The sequence below is a fragment of the Colletotrichum chrysophilum genome (assembly GCF_026319265.1).
Source record: "Colletotrichum chrysophilum strain AFK26 chromosome Unknown scaffold_1, whole genome shotgun sequence".
Lineage (NCBI taxonomy): Eukaryota > Fungi > Ascomycota > Sordariomycetes > Glomerellales > Glomerellaceae > Colletotrichum > Colletotrichum chrysophilum.
The window spans coordinates 375919-399569 of record NW_026517288.1 but is presented as its reverse complement, the minus strand read 5'-3'; the positions used below and the strand labels follow the sequence as shown (position 1 = coordinate 399569).

The window sequence follows — 23651 nt, the reverse complement described above, 5'->3', positions numbered from 1 at the left end:
AGGTCGCAACCCGTTACAAGCTTGTCGCCTGCTGCGACTTTACCGCGTCCTGATAGGGCCCATGGCCGCGGGTGGGGCTCCCCCCGGCGCACAGTTGGCCAGCCTCTGCCTCCGCTTGTGGTGTTTGGAGTCGTTGCCCCGCCGACGAGCCCCTCTGTTTGTTGGTTGCCCCGGGTCCGCACCCCGGCTGGCACTGACATTCACCGCATCCCCTTCTTGGGAGTTGTGTCCGACTTTCAGGCTCGTTTGCCTTTGCCATCTCACGTCAACTCCGATTTCCTGATTACCCACTCCAACAAGGTCATTGTCGACGTGCACGCGAAAACCGCTGCATTCCTCACCTCGTCCGAAGCCATCTTCCCACGAGACCTCCAAGCCCCGTCCTCGCTTCGTCTCGCTACGGGTGCTTGAAACTTCGTCGTCATTCCCCTCCTCCGCGGTTGAGCCAGTTTCGTCTTGTTGCGCGCGCCCTGCTGTATGGCGCCCACTGCCCGTTGCAACTTACACGATCGCGTCAGATAAGCCTAATCCAGCACGAGCCGTGTACTGGACATCGCGACCGCAACCGCAACCGCAACCGCAACCGACCTCCGCGACATCGACCACCGACTGATCGCCCACCACTCGAAAACCGGCATCTTGAAATCAAAGTACCAAGATGGTGCCAGCACCGCCGCCTCTGCCGATGCGGTTTCCGTGCTGGTGCAGGGCTGTCTACTCATGGGGAGGAGAGGTCTGTAAACAGAAGTAGTTGTTTACCACACGCGCTCCCAATGGCTGACTTTATTTTTCTCACGACAGAGCAAGCGAGACCTCGGCTTCATCGAGGGCGACTTGATTGAATGTCTGAATGCCGGCGATGGTTCATGGTGGACAGGCAGATTATGGCGCGACAGGCGGACTGTGGGCGTATTTCCGTCCAACTTCGTCGAGGTGCTTCCCTCCGATTTTCGACCGACGACGAGGTCTGCAAGCCCTCTACCCGACCAGACGCCCAGCCCAAGCACACCTCAAAAATCGAGGACGTTCCGAAAGCCCTTCGAAGCGTACGCCAAGGCACCGCACTACACCGCAGCGAAGCAGCCCGAGGTTTACCGAACGAACCCCAACCCAAGGCCTAGAGGGCACTCGGGAGAGTCCATTCACAGCGCGGCACCAGAGAGCAGCAGGAGGGATCGCTCTCCGGCACCTTCAATGCTCAGAGACCGATCACCGGCGCCTTCGGCCCTCCTCTCACGAGAGAACTCTTTCAATGAAACTGCCTCGACTAGAATGCGAGCATACACAACGCCTCAGCCCAGCGGTTACGTATCGCGGGGCAACTCCTTCAACGACGGCGCACAGCAGTACATTCCAAGAGGACGCACTCCGGTGAACGACTACCACCGATCCAGGACACCAGTTCCCGAGCATCATCGTGGCAGAACGCCCATTCCTGAACACCACCGAGCCAGGACACCAGTTGTGGACCACCATCGGGCGAGAACGCCGAACCCTGATCACGACTTGCGTGCGAGAACGCCCGTTCCCGACTATGGTCATGGATCGCGAGCGAACTCTTACAACACCGAAAGAGGGGCCTCGCCCATACCTCCGCATCACGCCTCAAGAGATCCCTCACCAGCCCCTTCGTTCAGCTACAAGCCGTACCGACCTCCCCAGGGGAAAGTTGACTCTCCCCCGCCTCCACCACCCCCACCGCATCGGCACGTGGGTGCGCCGCGACACAAACAGAGCATGTCCTACGATAGTCGGCACGATATCCCTCGTCATGGGTCCAACTCTTCCTTCGAAGATCGTTTCAACCCGCGGCATGGGTCAAATAGCTCTTACGATAAGCGGACAGATCTCGTTCGTCAAGGCTCGAACGCCTCTTACGAAAACCGGCATCCTCCTTTGGACAGGCATGGTTCGCACTTGTCATACTCCCACAGACCGCCAGCAATTCAAACCCAACGGATGCCATCTCCTGCTCCACCCTCCCCATCAGCCAGTCATATGACCCCATCGCCATTGCGCGAAGCTATGGACGGCGTGATAGAGCAATTGGACGCTCTAGGAATGCCTCGAGACCCGACACCGGACCCAGCATTGGACCCGTGGTCACCCGAGTCCTTCAATATGGTCAATGACCGTCAACGAAGGAAGATTACTTACCAGCGACCCCTGACATCCATGGGAATAGCACAGCAGGACGAAGGATACGAGACTTGGAGCGGTGGATCCTCGCGCGATCAATCCTATCAGAACGGACAGAGCGGACACCGAGAAGACAAAGAGCAACTGCCTCAACTCAGTAATTACGTCGAGCGTATGGAAAGCCGTCTAAAGAAAATGCATCAACACAGCGCAAGCATGGCTGACCTTGAGGACGAGGGACCGAAGCCGCCCCCGAAAGGCGCACTTTACGAGAGACCGAAATCATCCATGGGCGGACCGGAGGAGAGGAAGCTTCGAGGGCGGAAGTCGGCTTACGATATTGGCCGGAACGTACTGAACAGGACTTTTACGACGAAGACCAACTCAACCAGCGCATCGTCCGGCAATCAGAGCTCGACGACCCAGAGCAGCGACAGGAGTTTAATGAGTGGATCCTCAGCTGGCGCCATTAGCGCTACAAGCGCCGGCAGCTTTGCTCGGAAGACCCAGAAGCGTGCTCAGAGTGCCCTTGGGATGCGTGATGCTGATATCGAACGACCGGAGACTCCCTTCACCGGGGTCACTTACCACAGCAGCCACGCATCCGATGTGGCTCGTCCGAAATCGCAAGCTGGCTTCCTCGAGGACCCAGGGCTTGGAGGGCTCGTGACTCCAAAGCCCGCCAAAAGAAGCATTTTCAAGAAGCTTCTCGACACAGCCAAGACCGGAGTCGCCTCCGGACGCAGTAGTATTGCCATGGGTGGTGACTCGCCCAGGTCGTCTCCTTTCGCTCGCTCTATGCCCAACGTCGCTTCCCCCGCTGGAAATGCCATCTCCAACATTACCGGTATGGGAAGCACTGGCTTCGGTAGGGAAGCAGCCAGGGAAATGGGTATGGCGAATGGAGTCGACTGGGTGCAGGTCCGCAGAGATGTCAATCGATCCAACTCTCTGAGCAAAAACGAACGAAATGAACGAAGAGATCGCTGTCAGATGCTTGATTACCCAGCCCTTAACCCCGTCGACGAGCTCTATGACGGCATTGAAGGTGACGAGGGCGCCGACGGCTCACCAGTCGAAGATCCCATTGATTATCAGGCATTGAACCTCACCCAAGTCGACAAGAACTCGAGATTCATTAGCAGCCTACCACCAATGACAACCGCAGTATCTCTGGCGACGACCTACGTATGTCGCCCGTACCGTAGCGATGTCCAGCGAATGCGAGCAATCTTTACCTGGGTGTCCGAGAAGATCTGCTGGGAAGAGGACTTTGAGGGGGAGATCAACACCAGGCGGGTAATCCAATCAAAGCGAGCTTGTGCGGAGGAGTACGCTGCTCTGGTACAAGAGATGTGTACCGCGGTAGGCATTCACTGCGAAATGGTTCGCGGGTACCTCAAGACGCCAGGCGAGATTCCAGAACACAACATCATGCCTCGGGCAAACCACTGGTGGAACGCCGTATTGGTCGACAATGAATGGCGTATGGTGGACTGTTGTATGGCTAGTTCATCATACCCAAGGCGGCATCTCTATTCCAGTGCTGGCAATGGTGCAGCTGACTCTTGGTGGTTCCTTGCAAGGCCGACCGAGATTTGCTGGACACATATCCCTGAGCACCACTCTCAGCAACACGTCTGCCCTCCGCAAGCACACGAGGTGCTTCTCAACCTGCCTTGCGCCTGCCCTCCCTTCTTCAAGAACGATCTCGAGATGGTCGACTATAACACAGCGGCGACTCGCATAGAAGACCTGGAGATGGTGCATATCAAGTTTAACGCTCCAGCCGATGTGGAGGTTGCAGCAGAGGTTGAGGTCCGAGGCTACACGAGGGATGTGGACGGCGACGTTTTCGAGAGCGGTGATGTGGTGAAGAAGAGGGCGCTGGCCCAAGCCGAATGGTTCAACGGTATCAAACGGTACACTGTCAAGGCTCTCCTTCCAGGCGACGAAGGCCAAGGAACCTTAAAGATTTATGCCGGCAAGCGTGGCCTGATGCATAGCATCAAGGACATCCCTCATCCGGTGGCCTTCGCCCTTCCGATCATTCATACGGGAGAGAACCCTCCCTATGAGTTCGTGACAAGGCATCCTACACCTCACGCCCAACGCCACGACATTTATGTTGTTCAGCCCCAATGCCAACGTCTGGCTTTGAATAACACCTTCGTCTTCGCGATACGACAGCACCCTAGCTCTTTGGCTAGCAGTGGATCGCCGATGACACCATCGTCGAACCCCGGAGGCGCAAGCCCAATCCCGTTCGCGAGACCCAGCTCAGCCCTGAGTATGACTGCGTCGAACGTCAGTGGATCCAACGTCTCCGGGAACGGATCATCAGGGAAGAAGCCGGCGAAGCTTGCCATTCAGACCCCCGGTGGCAAGATTCTCCGTCTTATGCGGAAGGAGGATCGCCGGGGAATCAGTGTCGGCAGCAGGGGGATCGATGAGGAGACCAGCGATGGTGGTACGTGGGAGACCATCATCAAGTGTTCGGAGAAGGGAGTGTGGAGGGGTCTCGTCCTGGCAGACCGCACCGCTCGGTGGTGCGTCTTCGCCGAATGGGTTTGCGTTGGTTGAGCAGCGTCTTGATTTTTTTTCCCATGCGTATCTGCAGAACTTCCAAGGGCAATGTTGAAAAGCAAAAAAAGGGGGAAGGGCTTTAAGCGGTCATGACACGGTTTGGTTCGGGGTACCTCATGCATATCTCGGCGTTTTCTCTTGTAAATTGCGTTGCGTCTTTTCTTCTTCTTTTTTTTGTGTTTATTTGGGTTCCTGGGCTTACGGCTTTTTGTTTCTTGATGGCCTACTACTCATCATGGTGTGGGAGTTCTCTTCTAATGTACGATACGTAATGGAAATCATGCATGTCGATGCGAGGATGGTTCTGTAAACAAAAATTTCGACGAGTACATGCCCTTCGTTCAATGAATTATGATGTTATATTCGATTTCGATTTTGCGATTATAGGCTTGCTTTTTGTGGTGTGCCTCTTGTCGAAAAAGCTGATAGCCTGTCGCATGATGCCAATGTTTACGCGGGATTCCTGCGAAGACATAGGTGGGAACTCATCATATGATCGGCATTTGACTACAACTTGCAAAGGTATGTGATTGCCGCAAAGTGCAGACATCAAATACCAGGCGAAAGATCATGTTGTGTTTGACAAAGGGTTGAGTCACATAGTACTTCAAGTCCAATACAAGTACTGATCGGAGAGAGAACGTCCTTGGATCTTGGCTCTGCTCCTGTCAACCGTGCTTTCTTCTACCTCAATTGAGCACTCAATAGAAATTGCGCTGCTTGTTTTGGTGGACAAGAATCGGTCACCTGGTTCGGTGAGAGTTGTGGTCATCACGACAAAAGGCGGATTGGATTTACATTCTTCGAATTCCTCGTTTCGGTACCTTTTGACAACCTTCAAAATACCAAAAAGCATCAGAAGGAAGCATACGGTTACATGCCTATCTCCCCAATGCAAAAGCACATATGCCGAAGCCGTGATTGTCGGCCAGCGTATGAAGCTTCCCAAAACAGATGGATTGCGCTGTACATTATTGGTCATGCTGCAATTTTGTGGATTGACACCTGCCTGTTCGCACTCAGCTCCAACCAACCCATACCACTTCCACTTCCCCTCGCACTCGGTAGTTGTCCGGATCCTCTTTCATGAACATTGCCGTAGATAAATGATCCCGACGCCCAGTCATCGCCATGGAGTCGCTGGCAGCATTGAGTCTTGCTGGAAATGTGCTCCAATTCATCGAATTCTCTTCTGAACTCGTCCGCGATGCCGCCAGTGTTTATCGGTCGGCATCAGGCCTTCCAGCAGAACTCCAAGACGTGGCGATCATCACAGAGAACCTCGCCTCCCACATGAATCGGCTTTCCACACCAGTCATGAGACCAAACTCATCCGTGAATGAGCAGGTGCTTGCCTCACTTGCCAAAAATTGCCAAGCAACCTGCTCTGATTTGCAACAGCTCGTCGAGAGCATCAGAGGAAAGACGCCTCGCTCGCGAGGCAACAGTTTTCTCGTTACTTGGAAAGCCTTGCGACGCAAAGGGGAGTTGGAAAGATTAGAGAAAAGGCTTGACAGGTATAGGAGTCAGATCTTGAGCCAAATTGTATCAATGCTGAGGTAGATATTCGTCTGTCTATTCCAATGTGGCTCCTTTATTTACTAATTCATCGCGCAGGGAGGAAAGTCACGAACATCAACATCAGATGAAAACGGCTCAATCTCCATTGGATAAAAGTCTTTTACAAGACATAACGGCCGAAATTCAAAAGTCTCGCCAACAGCTCGCTGCACTTATTGGTTCGAAGGCACCCAACGATGACGCCGTACTACCCACCAATGGGGAAGTCCTGCAGGAGATTCTCGGGGCTCTATCTAAACTGTCAGACAAAATTACAAAACTCAGTGCCGAGAAACAGATCATGGATGTCCTTTGGTTCCCCGAACTTCAGCTCCGGTTCGGGTCGATTGATGAAGCTCACAGAGGAACCTACCGTTGGCTATTGCATGACCCAGACGCTGACTTGGCACAAGCCGCACTGGATTATTCAGAAACACCATTTCATGTATCCGAAAATGCCATAAATGCCAGGAAGCCTCTCGTTGGCCAAGCGACAAGGAATAATTCTTCAAACAACACGGCCGAGAATTCCGGTCGTAATCCAACTGCATCTTCCAGCGAATCAATGAGGGAGAAAGTCCAAAGGCAGTCCTGGCGAGAACAATTCGCTGAATGGCTTCGGTACAAGGAAGACTTCTTCTACATATCCGGAAAGGCTGGGTCGGGGAAGTCGACCTTTATGAAGTGCATCAGCCAAGATCCAATGACACGGCATTTACTTGAGGCCTGGACGAGCGCAGATGGAAAAGACCTCCTCCTCATTCATCACTTTTTCTGGAACTCGGGCACTGAAGATCAAAGAAGCATGAAAGGCCTTTACAGAAGCATCTTATGGCAGGTCGTCCGCTCAAGATCTCATTTGACGCAACAAATTTTCCCGACCTTGTGGCAGAAGGCTTGTAAAGGTGCTATTCATGAATCCGACCTCGGGCTTACAGGCTTACAAGCAGCAATCAAAAACCTTTTGAGCAACCCGCAGATTCTCGGTCAAAACAAGATGTGCTTCTTTATTGACGGCCTTGACGAATGCGAGGAAGATCACTGGAGATTAGCCAACGATCTCAAACGTTGGTGTTCAGTCCCAGGTATCAAGCTCTGCGTTTCAGGTCGACCTTACAATGAGTTCCTCGCGGCGTTTGCAACAGATCCAACTCGTTGGCTGAGACTGCATGATCTGACTCGGGACGATATCCTGAGAGTAGTTCACGACCAGTTCGCCAGCGATGAAAGATTTACCCAAGCTCGTCACCTTAGCGAATTTCAAACAGAATACGATCGGCTTGCAGAACTGATTGTACAGAAGGCAGACGGCGTTTTTATATGGGTCACACTAGTGATACGCTCCCTCTTGACTGGCATTGGAAATTACTACTCACTTTCGCAACTCCACAAAAGACTAGACGCTGTTCCGGCCGAAATGAACTCCATGTTTAACTACATGATGAGCGGGATTGATCGCCTCGAACGGCAGGCAGCAGCTCGAACACTGTTGGTCATGAAGACGCTTGATACGATGGAGAGCCCAAAAATGTGGGTGTACGTCCATGCAGTCTTGGACAGCATCGCCGACAGGCCTGATTACGAAACCAATCTCCTCGATGGAAGGCTTCAACAGAACTTGGGGAGTGAAGATGGTACTTTAGGATGTGTTCCAATGGCACATCGACTGAATGGGAGATGCCGGGGATTGGTTCAAATCCTCTACACCGGCCGTAATTTTCCATATTGCCATCAGCTGCAGTTTGTCCATCGGACCTTCAGCGACTTCCTGGGCGAGCCAAACACCGTGCGAGAGTTAGAGGCAATGGCCGGAACGTTTTGTCCCTATCGTGGTGTAGCTCTTGGACTCCTTTCGGCCGTGAAACATGTTCCAGAACAGGAATGGCAACTCCCATGTCGAGAATATCAGAGCACCGAGGCATTCGGAGATACTACAGATCGTCACCAACATGAAAACGGATTTGGGGGGCCATCTTCGATGCTCGACCTGTTGCTCGACATGGCTGCCGCTTCAGAACTGACGGGTTCATGTCTCGTCACGGGAGAAATCGAGTCTTTGAAGCAGATGACACTGGAGTTCTTGACTTCCAAGGGGTCGAGGCTTGAAAGACCTGCTAGAAGTGCACTAATCACCTGGTGGATCACTGCATCTACGCCGAATGAGTTCGAAACGGCCGCACTTTGCATGGCGGCAGCATACGGTGCGTTTGAATACACCAAGACCATGATCCGGAACCAAACCCGAGATACTGGAGCCAGTAGCCTGCTACTTTTCTCTTCTTCAGCAGCGCTACGCAGCGGTTACAGACGTGCAACATCGGAGAAAGTCATGGCCATGAAGCGATTCCTCCTGGAACAAAGAGCATCCTCAAATTTTGAAGTGCGGAACGTCTGCTTCTTACAAGTCAACACCAACCATGCGCCGGGCTCGGATGTTCGAGCATATTTGCCCTCTCCACCTTGGACCCCATGGGCCATGTCCTTGATGGTGATTTCGGAGCTCAAGTTCCTCTTCCAGGACTATACAGATCCGAAATGGAAATCACTTCTGGAGCTGTACTTGGAGCATGGTGCCGACCAAACAGTCTGCTTCGTCGGATATCAACTCTCAAGAACGAAGCAAGCCCCTCAATGGAACAGACTTGGGTTCAACCAGATTTTCCGAAATGAAGGAGATGGCCTGTATGGTAATATAGAGGGACCATTCTACGCGGACTTGCAGACCATGCTTGAGATTTGGGGGCTTGAAGTGGCTTTACCCTCGGAGAATTCGTTGAGCAGGAGTTTTACTGCCCCCTGGGAATCCCTCAGCAGCTGGCTAAGCGCGCTCGCGCCGGTTACTGGGCAGTTTCAAAGAGTAACCTCGACTGAAGTTCAGAGATGGAACTTCTTGGTTCTGAAGGTTGTATCTCATAGAAAGCTCAAAGAGCTAAGGCAGTCCGAGCTAGAAGAGGCTTTGAGGCACATGATTTCGCAGGCTAAGAAGCGCTTTTAGTGGCCGTAACGCGGCACATCTTGTTCATCTGAGAGGAGAGGGATGTAATGGACAAATCTGTACCGAGCAGAGTCAATTTTGATCACCTAATGATTAATGTGGGAAGATTTCTAAGTCGTACTCATTAGTACAAGAGATTCGGGATTCTCAAATGACGGTCTCGAATTACGGAGTGGATGTTCGAGGTTGAGGTTGAAGGACTTCTTCATCCCACAAAGGGCGTCCAGTGCGTGTACTGTGTCAATGACACACAGTCAACAAATCGCACTGTATTGTATCGATAACGGCTGCGGTGCCTGGCCGACCTCACGCCTATCCCAAGTAAACAGAGCCAACGCCTACGACATCGGGAAAAACCACAGCACTACCAGCAAAATCCCTACCAATATCCAACTCCCGATCCACCGTCATCCCTGGTTCATACTCAATTGACCTATCTTAACAAAATTGTCCTGCGAAACACTCCATCGCGACGGCAAAAGAAACTACACATCTAGGGGGAAAAACAAAAAAGAAACAACCATCGCGATGGCCGACAGGACATCGCGCCAGGCGCCTCCTCCCGGCGCCCCGCGTCGCGCAGTCCGTCGCAACCTCTTTCAAGGCCTGACTAGACGTCCAACGGGCACGACAGCAGCAAACGCGAATGCGCCCACGGGTATGGCTTCCACGGCACCGACTTCTTCGTCCGGCAACTCGGCCGAGACGCTGAGGCTTGATGTCGATGTGCTCTCCGACGGCAGCGCGGCGCCCCAGGGGCCCCTCGAGATTGTTGTGCGCGATGAGCACGGTGAGATTGAAATCGGCGAGCTGCCGACGCTGGTGTTTGATGAGGCGGATGAGGCCGCGCTGGATGATCGCGAGGAGAGCAAGAGTACGTTGCTTCGTTCAAACTTTGCATTGAGGGTATAGAGCTATGTATGCTAACTATTGGTATAGAGGAGCGGCAGAGGCTTGCGGAGGCCGTGAAGCAGCATCAGGTCAACCACACTGCCGTTAGCGAGCAACCTGAAGGTAAGCTAACCCCTATCTGACGACTCCGAGGTGCGCTGCTCCTGATTAATCCCCACAGAGCTACTCGAAGCCGTGAAGGCGAGTTTACGGGCTAAGGTTGCTGCCCTCTCCGAAGACAACTGGAGGTACGAGGCCGAGCCGGAGCAGCCTCGTGGCTACTGAGCGGCACAAGCCAACTTTAACCGTTCTTTTACGGCCTGGATTCGCATTCGTTCCAAGTATGTTCATTATGATCGCGCTCGCTATGCGCGATGGCCATCTACGCCGAACAACTGGAACATCTAGTCAAGTCCCTCAGCCTGGGGCGCCTCCACACGTCTCGGGGCGGGGCGTCTTTGCTGCGGCGCACCACCGCCAGGGCCGCCAAACAGGCCGCCCATCATGTCCATGAGCGGGTTGCTCTGCCTTGGGCGCTGGATACCAAAGTACATCTCAGCGATCAGCTCGAGAGCCTCGCTCCATGCGCCGACCTCGGAGATATTAGAAGAGTACTTCGTGGCGAGCTGCTTGTAGACGTCCGGGGTGCCGCGCTGGATGGCGAGCAGGAGGAGGCCGAGGAAGTTGAGGAGGGGCAGGCCAGGGAAGATGCGCAGGTCGGCGCTGTTGCTGCTGACATCCTGGACGCCGAGGCCCTTGTTGTCGTCGCTGAGGGAGGAGGTGAAAAGACGGTAGGAGGTGTTGGCCGCGCGGACGTTGCCAACGAGAAGGTATGGGAGGATCGCGCGCGCGGCGTAGAGAGGGGCGGTGTGCGAGTCGTCCTCCTTGTACCAAGCGTACTCCATACGAGCGAGGACCTCAGCCGAGTCCTTCGTACCTAATACCAAGTGTCTTTCCGCCTCGTAGGGCTCGTGTTCTTCGGCGTAAAGTGATCCAGCGACGTTGTGGAGATCGGAATCACCGGCGGGGTACTCGCCGAACTTCGATGACCACCTGTATGTCCAGTTAGACACGAGGTCTGCTTCTTCAAGTTTCCAAGAAAATACTCACGCAACCATCTCTCCGACAAACTTCTTTCTGGTCGGTTCCGCCGCAGGGAACAAACGCAAGCACGTAAGCAGCTTGCCCTTGTTTGTGGCGTCGGGCTTCAACTCAGCCTGCTTGAAGACGTCGACAAGCATGACGCACAAGTCACCTCCAGAGCCACCCTGGCCGGCCTTTAACAGTGACTGGGCGACATTGTAGAGAATATCGGTGGCGGCGGGCCAGTTGGCGGCCTTGATGTAGCGGGCAGCAACCACGCGAGTCTGCTGCTGGGCCTCGTAGTACTGGCCCTCCTGAATGCGGGCTTGCAGCCGCGCGATGATCTTCTCGATCTTGTCGGCCTTGGCGGCCATGGTGGGTGAACGGTACGACGGTCGGGTGCTGGGATCTCGAATCGGAGGGGTGGCGGCGAAAGGGAGGTGAAGCTGGTTTGATGTGACGATGTGGTTTTGGAGCTCGCTGGCGTTCGGTGTTGGAATGGTGGGGCTTCAGGTACCTTCAGCCCCTCAGCTTTGGAATGCTTCCCTGTGCTTCTGCTCAGGTCGGTTAATCCTCGGCACCCTCTCGGTGAGCTCGATGCGGGATGACGCACTGACCAGTACCTTAATTCCCAATGGAGCAGGGAGATGATGGTGGGTTATCAATGGAGATGAGATAATTCGCCCAAGAATATGGATTTCACCAGGTGTTGTCCATTTGATCGTCAAATCGGAGCATTCGAGCAATGATTAGGAGGTCATCCTCAATGATCATTGTGTTCTTGCACCTGAAATGCTCCTGTCCAGCGCTCACTATAGTCCACATCACTCTTATATGATGAGAAGACTCTCTACCTCAAGGGTCGCATACTGAATTTATAGTTGATCAAAATTCCCCTTGGATCGTTCCCTTAGGGTTTGTTTTCATGATATAGCACATTACCGTGTTCAATCTCTTTGGAAAGTTTGCGAACTACATAAGCGAGAGCTTGTTTGTGACTAATTACTTGAGAAAGAATGGCCAGACGGCGGTAACCAGAGTAGGGTTGTCTTAACTAAATGCTTGAACTTGAATCAAACTCAATTTAATTAGCTAATTGATCAAATTTATTGCTCAGAAGATTTATCCTGTCTGTTGTAACTGATAGGCAATGTGACAACGCTACCGACAGCACAGTGCCCGAAGTCGGCTACGGTGCAACCCCTCCGAAACCGCATCAACCGGCGTTTAGGTGCGTCAGCTCCTCCAACTCATTTGAATCATGCATCTTGGTATATACAATCTCGAGAACTCACGGCTGGGAGTGAAACTGCTTCGTCAATCAGAAAGTCGAAACAGCAAAGAAAAACATGTTCCGAATACCTGCCTCCCATCTTCGGGCCGCTGGCTCTGGCTCCAGGCACCTTACCCTCAACGCACACCGTGCAGCTTACACCCCGCTGCGCATACACGTACGGCACGCGTCTCAGTTATCCAAAGCCCCGGCCGTACTACCACCACACTCCAAATTGCCTCTCAAAGTTCTGTTGCGATCACTTCTAGTTGCAACAATCTCATCCACCAGCTTCTTGCTGACGCCGGTCCTGGGAGTCCTCAAGTTTCTTAACGACTCACCTCGATTTTGGGTGTTCGATGTTGAGAAGAACCCGTTACTACATGGCTTGATGAAAAAGACCATGTACAATCACTTTTGCGCCGGCGAGAACCAAGTCGAGGTCACATCTACCATCAGCGAGATTAAGCGGATGGGTTTCCGAGGGGCCATTCTCACCTACGCGCGGGAGATTGTTGTTGACAATCAGACAGAGGAGGAAGTTGGCAAAGGCATGTTGGAGTCAAAGAATGAGACAGAGGTTGAGAAGGACTCGGGTATTGAGGCATGGCGAGAAGGGGTACTGACGACGGTTGAGATGGTTGGCGAAGGTGATATTCTTGCTCTCAAGTAAGTTCCCCACCATGACTTACTCAAATACCATCTTACTGAGAGCGAATTTCAGACTCACGGGCGCGGGACCGGCTGTGTCAGAGACACTGTCATCTGGGAAACCTCTGCCCAAGCAAATGGCGGAAGCTCTCGCTGAAGTATGCTCCCGGGCTGTCGAAAGAAAGGCTCGCATCTTTGTCGACGCCGAGCAGATCAAGGTTCAACCTGGAATCGATGCAGTGGCACTCGATCTCATGCGCCAGTTCAACACGAACGGCAGAGGCGCTGTAGTCTACAACACCTATCAAGCATATCTCAAGGGCACACCGGACGTCCTGGCAAAACACATGGAGATAGCCAACAAGGACAACTTCGTGCTTGGTGTTAAGCTTGTCCGCGGCGCATATATCAGCTCCGAGCCGCGCCAGCTCATTAACGACACCAAGGAAGATACGGACGATTCCTACAACTCTGTCGCAAGCGGACTCCTGTCTCAGAGATACCGAGACTTTGGGAAGGGTGGAGGAGCTAATTTCCCTGAGCTTGAGCTCTTCCTCGCAACGCATAACAAGCAGAGTGTCCTAGCAGCTAACAAACTGCAGCAATCTCGAGTTGAGATGGGACAGCCGTTGACTAAGATCCAGTACGGGCAGTTGCTGGGCATGGCCGACGAGGTCAGTTTCGGTCTGTTACAGCTAGCGGATATCACAGCTAAAGAAAAGGGGGCGAAGGGAATGGCACCGATGGAGGTCTACAAGTGCTTAAGTTGGGGCTCATTGGGAGATTGTCTTTCATATCTTCTGCGACGGGCGGTTGAGAATCGGGACGCTGTCTCACGAACGAAGTCTGAGTTCAATGCTCTGAAGACAGAGGTGTGGCGTAGACTCACGAGTACTGTATCATCTTAACGAAAATCAAAGCCAAATTCTCTATCAATCGAGCCTTCCAGCCCTCTGTTTCTGGCCCAACTCTCGCGTAATCGACGACGTCCATTCCTGTGGTGCCTTATTCCCTCTTCAAGACGACGAAGAAGGCAGGAATTTAGAGCATGTGAGCTCGCAGGAAAAGAAATTTCTCTAGCGCAGAAAAAATAGAGAGTCTCTTGAAAGTATAGTCAACTCAACCTAGTGCAGATCTTACCATCTCAGCAGTCGCAAACGTGCCAGCAGAAACTGGCATCGCTCTAAGCAGAGCAGGACCTAGACCCCTAAACATCGCCCTGAACTTGCCTTCCCTCCACGTCTGCTTAAACGCATCCCTCATGTTCGCATGCTTCTGATCCTTGCCATACCCGTCGCTCTGCATCTTACTCTTGATCACGTCCAGGGGGTGACTTCCAAGCCAAAGTGCCTCCCCAGCAAGACCTCCACAGACGGCGATCTTCCAGCTGGGCACGTCTTTTCTGTCTTTGATGCCATCCCGCTCCATCACGAAACGTACCAGGCCCTCATAGGCTGCGAACCAGATGCCATATCCGTGGAACTCTCTCAGGAGAGTGACAACTTGGCCTCGGTAGAGACCTTTGACGCCTGAGTGGCCCTTGATTGTACGGACGCAATCCCACGGGCCCGAGTACAGGCGGTTTACGCCGCTCGGCTGGGTCTGAAGCCTGATACGGACGTGTTCGATTGGACCGGATATGACGCTGTTAGTCAAACCAGCTGCTCCGCCTACGAGGTAAAAGTCGGACAAAGACAGCGATAGGCCGTTGGACTGGGTTATCCCGCGGAAGTCTTCAAGCTGCCTGCGAAAGAATTGGAAAGCGCCGAATTGAATGCTGACCTGGACGCAATGCCTTTAGAGGACAATGATATATTGATGGAATAGACTGAGACTTACGCAAGCTCCAACACCTATGAGAGGGGCAAGAGTTCCCTAATACCATGAGATGAAGTTCAAGTCTCATGAATCTTGTAACCAACCTTGTAAAACGCCAGCGGCCCTTCACGGGCCCAGATCGTTCGAGCAAGACCCAGAGCATTTCCTCCTCTTTGGGTTTGAAGTCGTACCTTCACCAGATCTGTCGATGCCGACGGGTCAATGTGTTGCTCTTATACGGCTCCGGAGTAGTGCGCCCTCTTCCTGACACGTACCAAAAGGCTGGCCTGAGTCTTGTCAGCAATAGGGCTCGTCAAAAGACTGCGTCAGAGTCAGATACGAGCACTTGAACTCATACCTATCAGAACCTGCGCGACTCCTCCCGCCGCGCCGGCAGTGATGTCTTTGGCCGATTCGAGAGTTGAGTTGCCCATGTTGTATATCGTCACTGCGACAGAGGACACCAGCACCAAGAGGAACTCACAGGTTTCGGAAAACCAGCATGCACATCCAAAATGCCATGAATCGTTACTCCAAAGAAGCTCATCGACCGTTATCGGTGCTTCGGCATATGGGGTCGCACCGGCATGAGATAACGGAGCGGGGTGATCGTGGTCGGACCGTATGCGCGATCGGCTAGCTGGCCACCGGCAGTGTGGGCACGCTGCCGACACCGTCGGTAAGGTGCATATGTCGTCGGCAAGATACCCCACGGCACACGAAGCATGTATATCGCTCACTGGACCTTATAAACTGTGTGATCAACTATGTAGAAGTATTGATGAGTGTGATCCTCTGTTTGCAACTTGTAAAGTACAGCCCGTCATGACTTCTCCCATGCTGCAACAACTCTCCAAACCCATGAACAGGGCCGCCCGATCACCACAAGCGCTGCGCCTTGTTTCGTGCGTGAATGCCAGAGCTTTTGGAACTTTCAAGGCTCCTCCGATTCGAAATGAGCCAAATGTAAGTTGCCGGAAGATCTCCAAAATTCAATGAATCAAGGAAACTGATAGTCGCTCCCAGCCATCATACAGCAAGGGATCGGTAGAGCGCCAGAAGCTTCAGGATGCCATCACTCGACTCAAGAGCGAGCTTCCTATCAAAGTGCCATCTCAGATCTCTCAACTAAAAGTTTGCACCCTTTCCATAGCCTTTCAGTCTCAGTCCATCACTGATGCGTACCGAGCAGGACGCAACCATCGCCAAGCAACATATTCCCAGTGATCACTCTAACGTGCTGGCAGAGTACCTGCAAACGACCCCTGAGCAAGTCAAAGAAGCCATAACGAGAGCTTTGGAAGCCAAGTCTGCCTGGGAAAACACATCCTTCACCAATCGTGCCGCTATTTTCCTCCGCGCAGCCGAGCTCATTGCTGGCAAATACCGGGAGAGTATTATGGCCGCTACGATGCTTGGACAAGGCAAGAACATTTGGCAAGCGGAAATTGATTCAGCAGCTGAATCGGTTGACTTTCTTCGGTAAGCGATTGATACTACACACTTATGATGCGAGTTTGCTGATAAAATTCCCTCCCATAGCTTCAACGTCCACAACGCCGCCGAGCTGTACAAGCAACAAAACATCTTGAATGATGCTGGAGTCTGGAAGTAAGTCAAACCCGGTTTCAATACATGTGTCTTACACCTGTAAAGTACCATATGCTGACTAGGTACCCCCCAGCCGAACTGAGTACCGCCCCCTCGAAGGCTTCGTCTACGCAATCAGCCCCTTCAACTTCACCGCAATCGGCGCAAACCTGACTGTTGCGCCCGCAATCATGGGCAACGTCGTCCTCTGGAAGCCCTCAGACTACGCCCTGTACTCCAGCCACCTCCTCCACAAGATTCTTCTCGAGGCAGGCCTTCCTCCCAACGTCATCCAGCTCATCCCAGGCGAAGCCGAGCCCATCACCTCTTCCATCCTCCAGCACCCCAAGTTCGCAGCCCTTCACTTCACTGGATCCACCGATGTGTTCCGTCAGCTGTACGGCAAGATCGGACAGGCCGTGGCAGAGGGTCGGTATGAGAGCTACCCCCGCATTGTCGGCGAGACGGGCGGCAAGAACTTCCACCTTGTCCATGGTAGTGCTGATGTGCGCAATGCTGTGGTCAACACCATCCGCGGTGCTTTCGAGTATCAGGGGCAAAAGTGCTCGGCTACATCTCGCCTGTATGTGGCCGAATCGGTCTGGCCCGAATTCAAGAAGACACTTCTGGAAGAGACTGGCAAGCTCAAGGTTGGCTCGCCTGAACAGGTCAACAACTTCATCGGGCCCGTCATCCACGAAAGGTCGTGGAACAAGCTGAAAGCAGTCATCGACAAGGCCAAGAAAGATCCTGAAGTTGAGCTCTTGGCAGGAGGTAACGCGGACAAGAGCAAAGGCTGGTTCGTCTCGCCGACGATCTTCCAAACCACCAACCCAGCAAATGAGCTCATGAAGACGGAATTCTTTGGCCCGATTTTGTCAGTCTACGTCTACCCTGATGAGAAGTACGAGGAGCTGCTTCCTGTGATTGACTCGACAACACAGTTCGGCCTGACCGGTGCCGTGTTTGCTCGCGATACGAAGGCGATTGAGGCCGCCGAGAACGGTCTACGCCATTCTGCTGGCAACTTTTACATCAACAGCAAGAGCAGCGGAGCCGTTGTCGGTCATCAGCCCTTTGGTGGTGGCCGGGCTAGCGGTACCAATGACAAGGCGACCAGCACCAACCTTTTGGCACGCTTCACCAGTATCAGGAGTCTGAAGGAGGATTTTGTGGGTGCTGATACTGTTCTATATCCCTCGAATGAGGTTTGAATAGAGCCGAGGTATTAGGGGAAAAGGAAATCGGGTAGAAGTTACAAGCCACGTTCAATTGAACCCAAAATCAAAATCTAACATGTCCATTCCAGTGAGACCCATCAGCTGCAGGTGATTTTCGCTGAACATCTGCAAGTCGATGTTGAGGTCTGTTTCGACGGATGGTTGTCTTTGATCTGCCGTAGTCTGTGGCGGCGGCGGTAAGACATCATCGCCAGTGCGATCGGCATCGAGGCCAGGTTGACTTCGGAGAGGGCGAGACATGCCAGGTGTGGATAGATTGCGCAGTTGCAGAAGGGCAGAAGCCTCTTCCCACAACCTTCCGCCTGATCCCGATGCCGCTGGGTTGCTCAGAAGCCCTCCAGGCGCAGAAGGCGCGATGCCTGAGACTGCTGTGGTGCTGGAGAACCAGTCAGCCCAAGCTATGTAGGCTAATTCCGATGACCCTTCCTCGCGGGTGTCCTGGGCTTCCGATGCTCCTCCCACAAGTCTTATCTTTGAACGTGCTTCTTCTGCAATGGCCATGAGAGCTTTCACAAAGTTGATTGCCATGCGACCAGCAGTGTGCATGTTAGACATTTTCCGAAGGCAATCCAGGCCGAACGCTACCTGAGCGTTGTACTCTGGATCCCTAGATGTGATACCGGTCAGCACCAGCATGATGGTAGCGATACTGCAAGCTTGAAAGTCTGTAAAAGAGCTAGGTGCAAGATTTCCAGACTGACTAGCGCTCTCGAGAAGACCGAGCATCTTTTGAGCTGCTTTTTTGCAATAACGAAACGGGCCCGACATGAGACTGACTCCGTCAATGATGGCGTCTGTAGATTGGTTCTTTCGCAAATAGAATCGAGTCATTGCCACAACAGATGATTTACCAATAGCTATCCATGCAAAGTGATAGTTGAGGTGGAGATGGAAGATAGCGCGATAGTAAGGAGACCTCGGGTCCAGATTTGTCAAATCCAGACCCGTCAGGTGGTCATTCTTGTAAGACTTCAGAAGATCATGGTACTCCTTTAGTGGAAGTTGAGAATCACTCGACCAATTCCTACGCCAGCAAAGTTAGTATGGCAAACTTGGCGAACAGCTCGTTCTACTTACGCTGGTTCAACGAGTTTGTCGATGACTTTAACAAACTCAGCATTTGCGATTTGGTGCAAAACATTGCGATATGGTTGACCATAATCATCAGGCGTTAGATTAGGTAACCTGGCTGTAATGATGTCCTGAGTGACAGATCTAGGCCTGTTCAGTTTGATAGTAAGGGTCCTGGCGCAGAAGTTAGCTAAACCCACAATCGAATATTATCTTTTCATTAGTACCTTTCAAGTGAATAAATGGCCCACCATAAGCGGCGTCTCATCTGCTTTTCATGGTCAAGGATGCTAGGGTCGTCTATTTCCTGATGAAGACCAAGTATAAGTGCCTTTCTCAGTGCCAACCCCATGTATAAATAGGAGGCACCGATGGCACTTGATGGCATAAGATAGGCGCCCAGAACAAATGCGGCCTTGACGGAGTACATGCTCACTCGGTCCATAGTATCGGCCATGAGAATGCGAGCATGATCGCCGAAAATTTGCCCTGGGTCACCTGGACAGATTGGAGCATCTATGCCTTCCGGGCGTGCTCGTGGGGTCCATTGACTGCCGAGGGCAAAAACCGCGAGCAACAGACATACAAAACTGGCGTCCCGGCGAAGGGGGGATCTATCATTAGAGTAGAACTCCCGTAACTGCGCTAAAAACTCTTGCTGGTCAAAATAGAAGAAACAGTCGGTCCCGTGCATTATGCATAGCGTAGCCAAAAAGTCTGCTACTGGCCAGGGCGGCAGGATGCCGATGGCAGCTTGCAGACGAAGACCTTCTGCAGACTTCGGAATCGATGAAGTATATGCTAGATCGGCCTCTAGTCTGGTCATATCTCTCTCGGCAGGTGACGGATGTGGCTCGAGGTAGAAGGCATTCCTGAGACGGGACAGGAAGCGAGGCCACATGAAGTTCTCAGGGGCATCGCCATCGGAACATAGATCCCGCCGCGAAGGAGGGTCTTCTGGGCCATCGGCAAGAGGTTCGGCGTTCGAGGTCGGTGTCAAATTCGATGATGGAGTTTGATGTAGTGCCGAAGCCTCCAAATCTCGTGGTCCTGGTGTAGGCGTTTCCTGCCGCTCGAAGCTGCATGTGTAGGATCCTTGCTGGCATCGTTGGCAGATACCCGATGGTGTCTCAATGCATTTGCTTTTCCGAGCCTTGCAACGGGTGCATGCTCTCGAGGCCCGCTGGCGGTCCTCTTCGGCGATTCGACGTCGACGGACGCGGCGTGATGAAGTAGCTGGCGGCATGGTGTGCGATCCGTTGGCCTATGGTTGGTTGCCGAACAATACGTGGAATAAGGAGGGAGAATTCGTCGGCAATGTCCACGTTGGACAACTACCCGACTCGCGCACAGATCATTTGAAATGAGCAACGGGCCGACGCTTCCTTACCTAAGCAGTCGGTTGTGCGCCCATCTTTGCGGCGAGCTTTTGAGCGTCACACTTGCTTTACCTCTGCGTTTGGCAATACATGAATGCGTCCATGAGGTTCGTTTGAAGAATTTTAACGATGGTATTCAACTGTAGAAGGCTTCCCACAGTACCGATAGATATTTGCGCATTTGCAGTCGGTGTGGTATAAAAAGAGCGAGGACTTCAGGTAGTGAGTGGGTAACTAAAATACCCTTCTATGTTCTACGTTCGGTGGTCAATCCATTAGCTCAGAGCCCAAATACACGTCGTTCAATCCTCGAGAGGAAGTTTGATCACAAGGACAAAAACGGCAGCAAAAAAAAACATTCTTTCCAATGATTGCGAATGAGAGCAAAAGTTAACCTGAAAGGGACGAGACTCGAACTCGCGCGGGTTGCCCCACCAGGAATGTAGCTAAGGTATCCTTAACCTGGCGCCATAACCAACTCGGCCACCCTTCCATTGGTTGTTGAAGAGGCAGGTTCCAAATGTTACCAAGAAGCTCGGGGGCGCAGACCGCACGCCAGGCAGTTAGAAACAACCGGCTCCGAGTCGGAAGAGCGACGACCGAAGACACACACCTACACAACTGCGACCCGACAACCCGCGAGCAAGCAACGAAGCCCCAAACTCAATGCATGACAACCCGCGGCTGAAATGGCCGGGCTAGGCTCCGACCTCAACTCTCCAAATTTCCCATTTAGCCGCGAATACTTCCCCCCTCCATGAAGAAGAGTTCCACATGGGCTACCCCTCCCTCATCCTCTCCACCCCCACTGAACCCCAACATATGATCAGCGGGAGGAAGGGGGGATGCCCCTCATGCCCCTCGCACCAAGCACCGAGCTACATAAATATTCCGTAGACGATCCTGCGGCCTCGCTCCAAGCAGGCGACGACATTGGTGCGAGGGCTGCCCCACCATCTTACCATGCCGTCGCCCAGCTAGCCCGATGTCTACGCGGGATGAGGTGTTGGTCTCTTGTGACGGGTCATGTAGGCCGGGGTAATTCAAGAGCGAGGTTGTTGTTACGTGGGATGCTGGACATGACCTTGGAGCTCTCCCCCGCCTCGTCTCATCTTCGTCTCTTTTCTCCTTCATTCTTCAGTCGACAATTTGCTCCCACGTAGTTTTCTCATCCAAGGTTTCGCACTCGTGTGATTTGCCAGCTGCACGCCATGGAGGAACCCAAGACCGGCCTCGTGCTGGGCTATAATGGCGCCCACCCTTTCTCCAAAGTGAAGCTGTCTGACAGAGCATCGGTGCAAGAGCTCCTCCGGACCCTCCTCGACCCGCTCGAGCCCTTCTTCTCCCCGCAAAAGGCACGCGTCAAGTGTCCCGGCGGAACGGCCGTCAGGTTCGACCAGGCCGCTGCCGAAGTTGAGGGTATCTGCCGCCCACTTTGGGGTCTGGCATGTCTCCTGGCCGGTGGAGGCGAGTATCGTGGTACCGAGTGGTGGATTCAGGGTATCAAGTCTGGAACTGATCCAGAGAACCCTGAGTACTGGGGATACCCGAGAGACAATGACCAGCGCATGGTTGAAATGTGCCCTTTTGGTGAGGTCCGCGGTCGTGAGGTGGAATACCCGGACTAATGGATCATAGGCTTCTCACTCGCAGTCGCACCCGTCATTTGGGATAGTCTCTCCGAAAAGGAACGGGGCAACGTAGAGAACTGGCTCGGAAACTCGATCAACGAGAAGAAGTGAGCTGTGACTCTTTCATTAAACCTCAAACAATTCCTAACAGGACATCAGTATGCCAAACACCAATTGGCTCTGGTTCCGCGTCTTCGCCAATCTAGGCCTCAAGAAGAACGGCGGAAAGTTCTCCCAAGAACGTCTCGACGCCGACATTGAGCATCTCAACACATTCTACCGAGGCGGCGGCTGGTCCAACGACGGCCCCGAGGGCATTCACATGATGGACTACTACTCCTCCAGCTTCGCCATCCAGTTCCTCCAACTCCTATACGCGAAGCTCGCCGGTGAGGATGAGCCCGAGCGGGCTGCGGAATTCCGACGGCGAGCACAGCAGGTTGCGCTGGACCTCGTGCACTACTTTGACGAGGAGGGCCGCGCGATTCCCTTCGGTCGCAGTGTAGGATACCGTTTCGCCATGGTGTCGTTCTGGGGCGCGCTTGCGTACGCCGGTGTTGAGCTGCCTGCGCCCCTGACTTGGGGTATGGTGAAAGGCATCGTGATGCGACATTTGAGGTGGTGGCAGACGCAGCACGGCATGTGGACACCAAGCGGGACGCTGTCCATTGGCTATTCGTACCCGAACATGTATATGGCAGAGAATTACAACAGTCCTGGAAGCCCGGTGAGTTTCCTCCACACAGGGGCGAAAATGCCTTTACTGACTTTCGTAGTACTGGGCCTGCCTCGCCTTCATCTGCCTAGCCGTCCCCGAAGACCACCCATTCTGGACCTCTGAAGAGGAACAGGCATGGCCGGTCATCCCCAAAATCAAGCCCCTCGAGCAGCCCGGCCACATCATGAGCAACATTGGTGGACACTGCATGCTCCTTTCCTCCGGCCAAGCCTGCAGCTATCCCATGAAGGGCACGCACTCGAAATACGGCGGCTTCGCGTATTCCAGTTCATACGCATATTCTGTTCCGCCGGGCCTCTTTTCTCTGGAGCAGTATGCCTTGGCCTCGCAGCTGGGCCTATCAGACGACGGGGGCGAATACTGGAAGACCCGAAGACGCTCAGAGTATGCCGGTATCGAGACCAGAGATGGCAAGCCGGTGCTTGTGTCAGCCTGGAAGCCTTTCCCCGATGTTGAAATCAAGAGCATTCTCGTTCCGCCGGAAGAATCGACTCCGAACTGGCATCTCCGCATCCATCATATCAAGGCCGGCCGCGATGTCATGACAGCCGATGGCTCTTTTGCCATCTGCAACGAGAACTCGATAAACGGGCGTTACCTCGATCTCTACGATGCGAAGACTTACGAGGGAACATCTCCTAAAATCATTGGAAATTACGATACGAACACACCAGAGGGCCTTGCCAAGGGCAGTGACGGCTCGTTTGCGGTGTCCAAGGGTGCTGTTGGCATTAAGGCTCTGGAGAGCTCCATCGAGCGAGTAGCCAACCTCGTCAATGCGGATCCGAACTCGAACCTGGTCGAGAACCGCACGACCATTCCGACGCTGCAACATACTATCAAGAAGGGCGAGTCGGTCTGGTACGTGACCGGTATTTATGCGAAGCCGAGCGGCCACAAGGAGGCATTCCTCGATGGGTGGGAGAAGTCACCTGCTATCCCCTCATGGCTTGAGGCGGAGATGAAAGCTTGAATATTATAAGAGGTCTTGGATGAATGTAGAT

The 23651-nt window shown here is 53.2% G+C and overlaps 7 protein-coding genes and 1 non-coding gene across 8 annotated transcripts; 5 read left to right on the top strand and 3 right to left on the bottom strand.

The window, feature by feature from the left end:
• Nucleotides 1–1998: 1998 nt before the first annotated feature.
• On the top strand, nt 1999–4722 carry COL26b_000109 (uncharacterized protein; the record flags this gene model as incomplete). The annotated part of the gene is made up of 1 exon (XM_053173083.1): nt 1999–4722. The coding sequence occupies one exon, from the start codon at nt 1999–2001 to the stop codon at nt 4720–4722; it is 2724 nt and encodes a 907-aa protein (XP_053042789.1).
• A 5086-nt stretch (nt 4723–9808) lies between these two features.
• On the top strand, nt 9809–10456 carry COL26b_000108 (uncharacterized protein; the record flags this gene model as incomplete). Its single annotated transcript, XM_053173082.1, has 3 exons — nt 9809–10154; nt 10220–10294; nt 10353–10456. 3 exons carry the CDS (start codon nt 9809–9811, stop codon nt 10454–10456), a joined length of 525 nt encoding a protein of 174 aa, XP_053042788.1.
• Nucleotides 10457–10575: 119 nt separating this feature from the next.
• On the bottom strand, nt 10576–11628 carry COL26b_000107 (uncharacterized protein; the record flags this gene model as incomplete). The annotated part of the gene is made up of 2 exons (XM_053173081.1): nt 10576–11224; nt 11282–11628. The coding sequence occupies 2 exons, from the start codon at nt 11626–11628 to the stop codon at nt 10576–10578; spliced, it is 996 nt and encodes a 331-aa protein (XP_053042787.1).
• Nucleotides 11629–12930: 1302 nt separating this feature from the next.
• Nucleotides 12931–14086, top strand: COL26b_000106 (uncharacterized protein; the record flags this gene model as incomplete). The annotated part of the gene is made up of 2 exons (XM_053173080.1): nt 12931–13196; nt 13252–14086. The coding sequence occupies 2 exons, from the start codon at nt 12931–12933 to the stop codon at nt 14084–14086; spliced, it is 1101 nt and encodes a 366-aa protein (XP_053042786.1).
• Nucleotides 14087–14297: 211 nt separating this feature from the next.
• Nucleotides 14298–15430, bottom strand: COL26b_000105 (uncharacterized protein; the record flags this gene model as incomplete). The annotated part of the gene is made up of 4 exons (XM_053173079.1): nt 14298–14960; nt 15018–15031; nt 15272–15283; nt 15355–15430. The coding sequence occupies 4 exons, from the start codon at nt 15428–15430 to the stop codon at nt 14298–14300; spliced, it is 765 nt and encodes a 254-aa protein (XP_053042785.1).
• Nucleotides 15431–15857: 427 nt separating this feature from the next.
• Nucleotides 15858–17800, top strand: COL26b_000104 (uncharacterized protein; the record flags this gene model as incomplete). Its single annotated transcript, XM_053173078.1, is given in 5 exon segments — nt 15858–15962; nt 16023–16130; nt 16150–16478; nt 16539–16607; nt 16681–17800. 5 exon segments carry the CDS (start codon nt 15858–15860, stop codon nt 17798–17800), a joined length of 1731 nt encoding a protein of 576 aa, XP_053042784.1.
• A 2873-nt stretch (nt 17801–20673) lies between these two features.
• COL26b_000103 lies at nt 20674–20770 on the bottom strand. The gene has a single exon. It is a non-coding gene; the product is annotated as a tRNA-Leu (tRNA).
• Nucleotides 20771–21488: 718 nt separating this feature from the next.
• Nucleotides 21489–23620, top strand: COL26b_000102 (uncharacterized protein; the record flags this gene model as incomplete). Its single annotated transcript, XM_053173077.1, has 4 exons — nt 21489–21882; nt 21916–22015; nt 22068–22635; nt 22685–23620. 4 exons carry the CDS (start codon nt 21489–21491, stop codon nt 23618–23620), a joined length of 1998 nt encoding a protein of 665 aa, XP_053042783.1.
• Between the last annotated feature and the right edge of the window lie 31 nt (nt 23621–23651).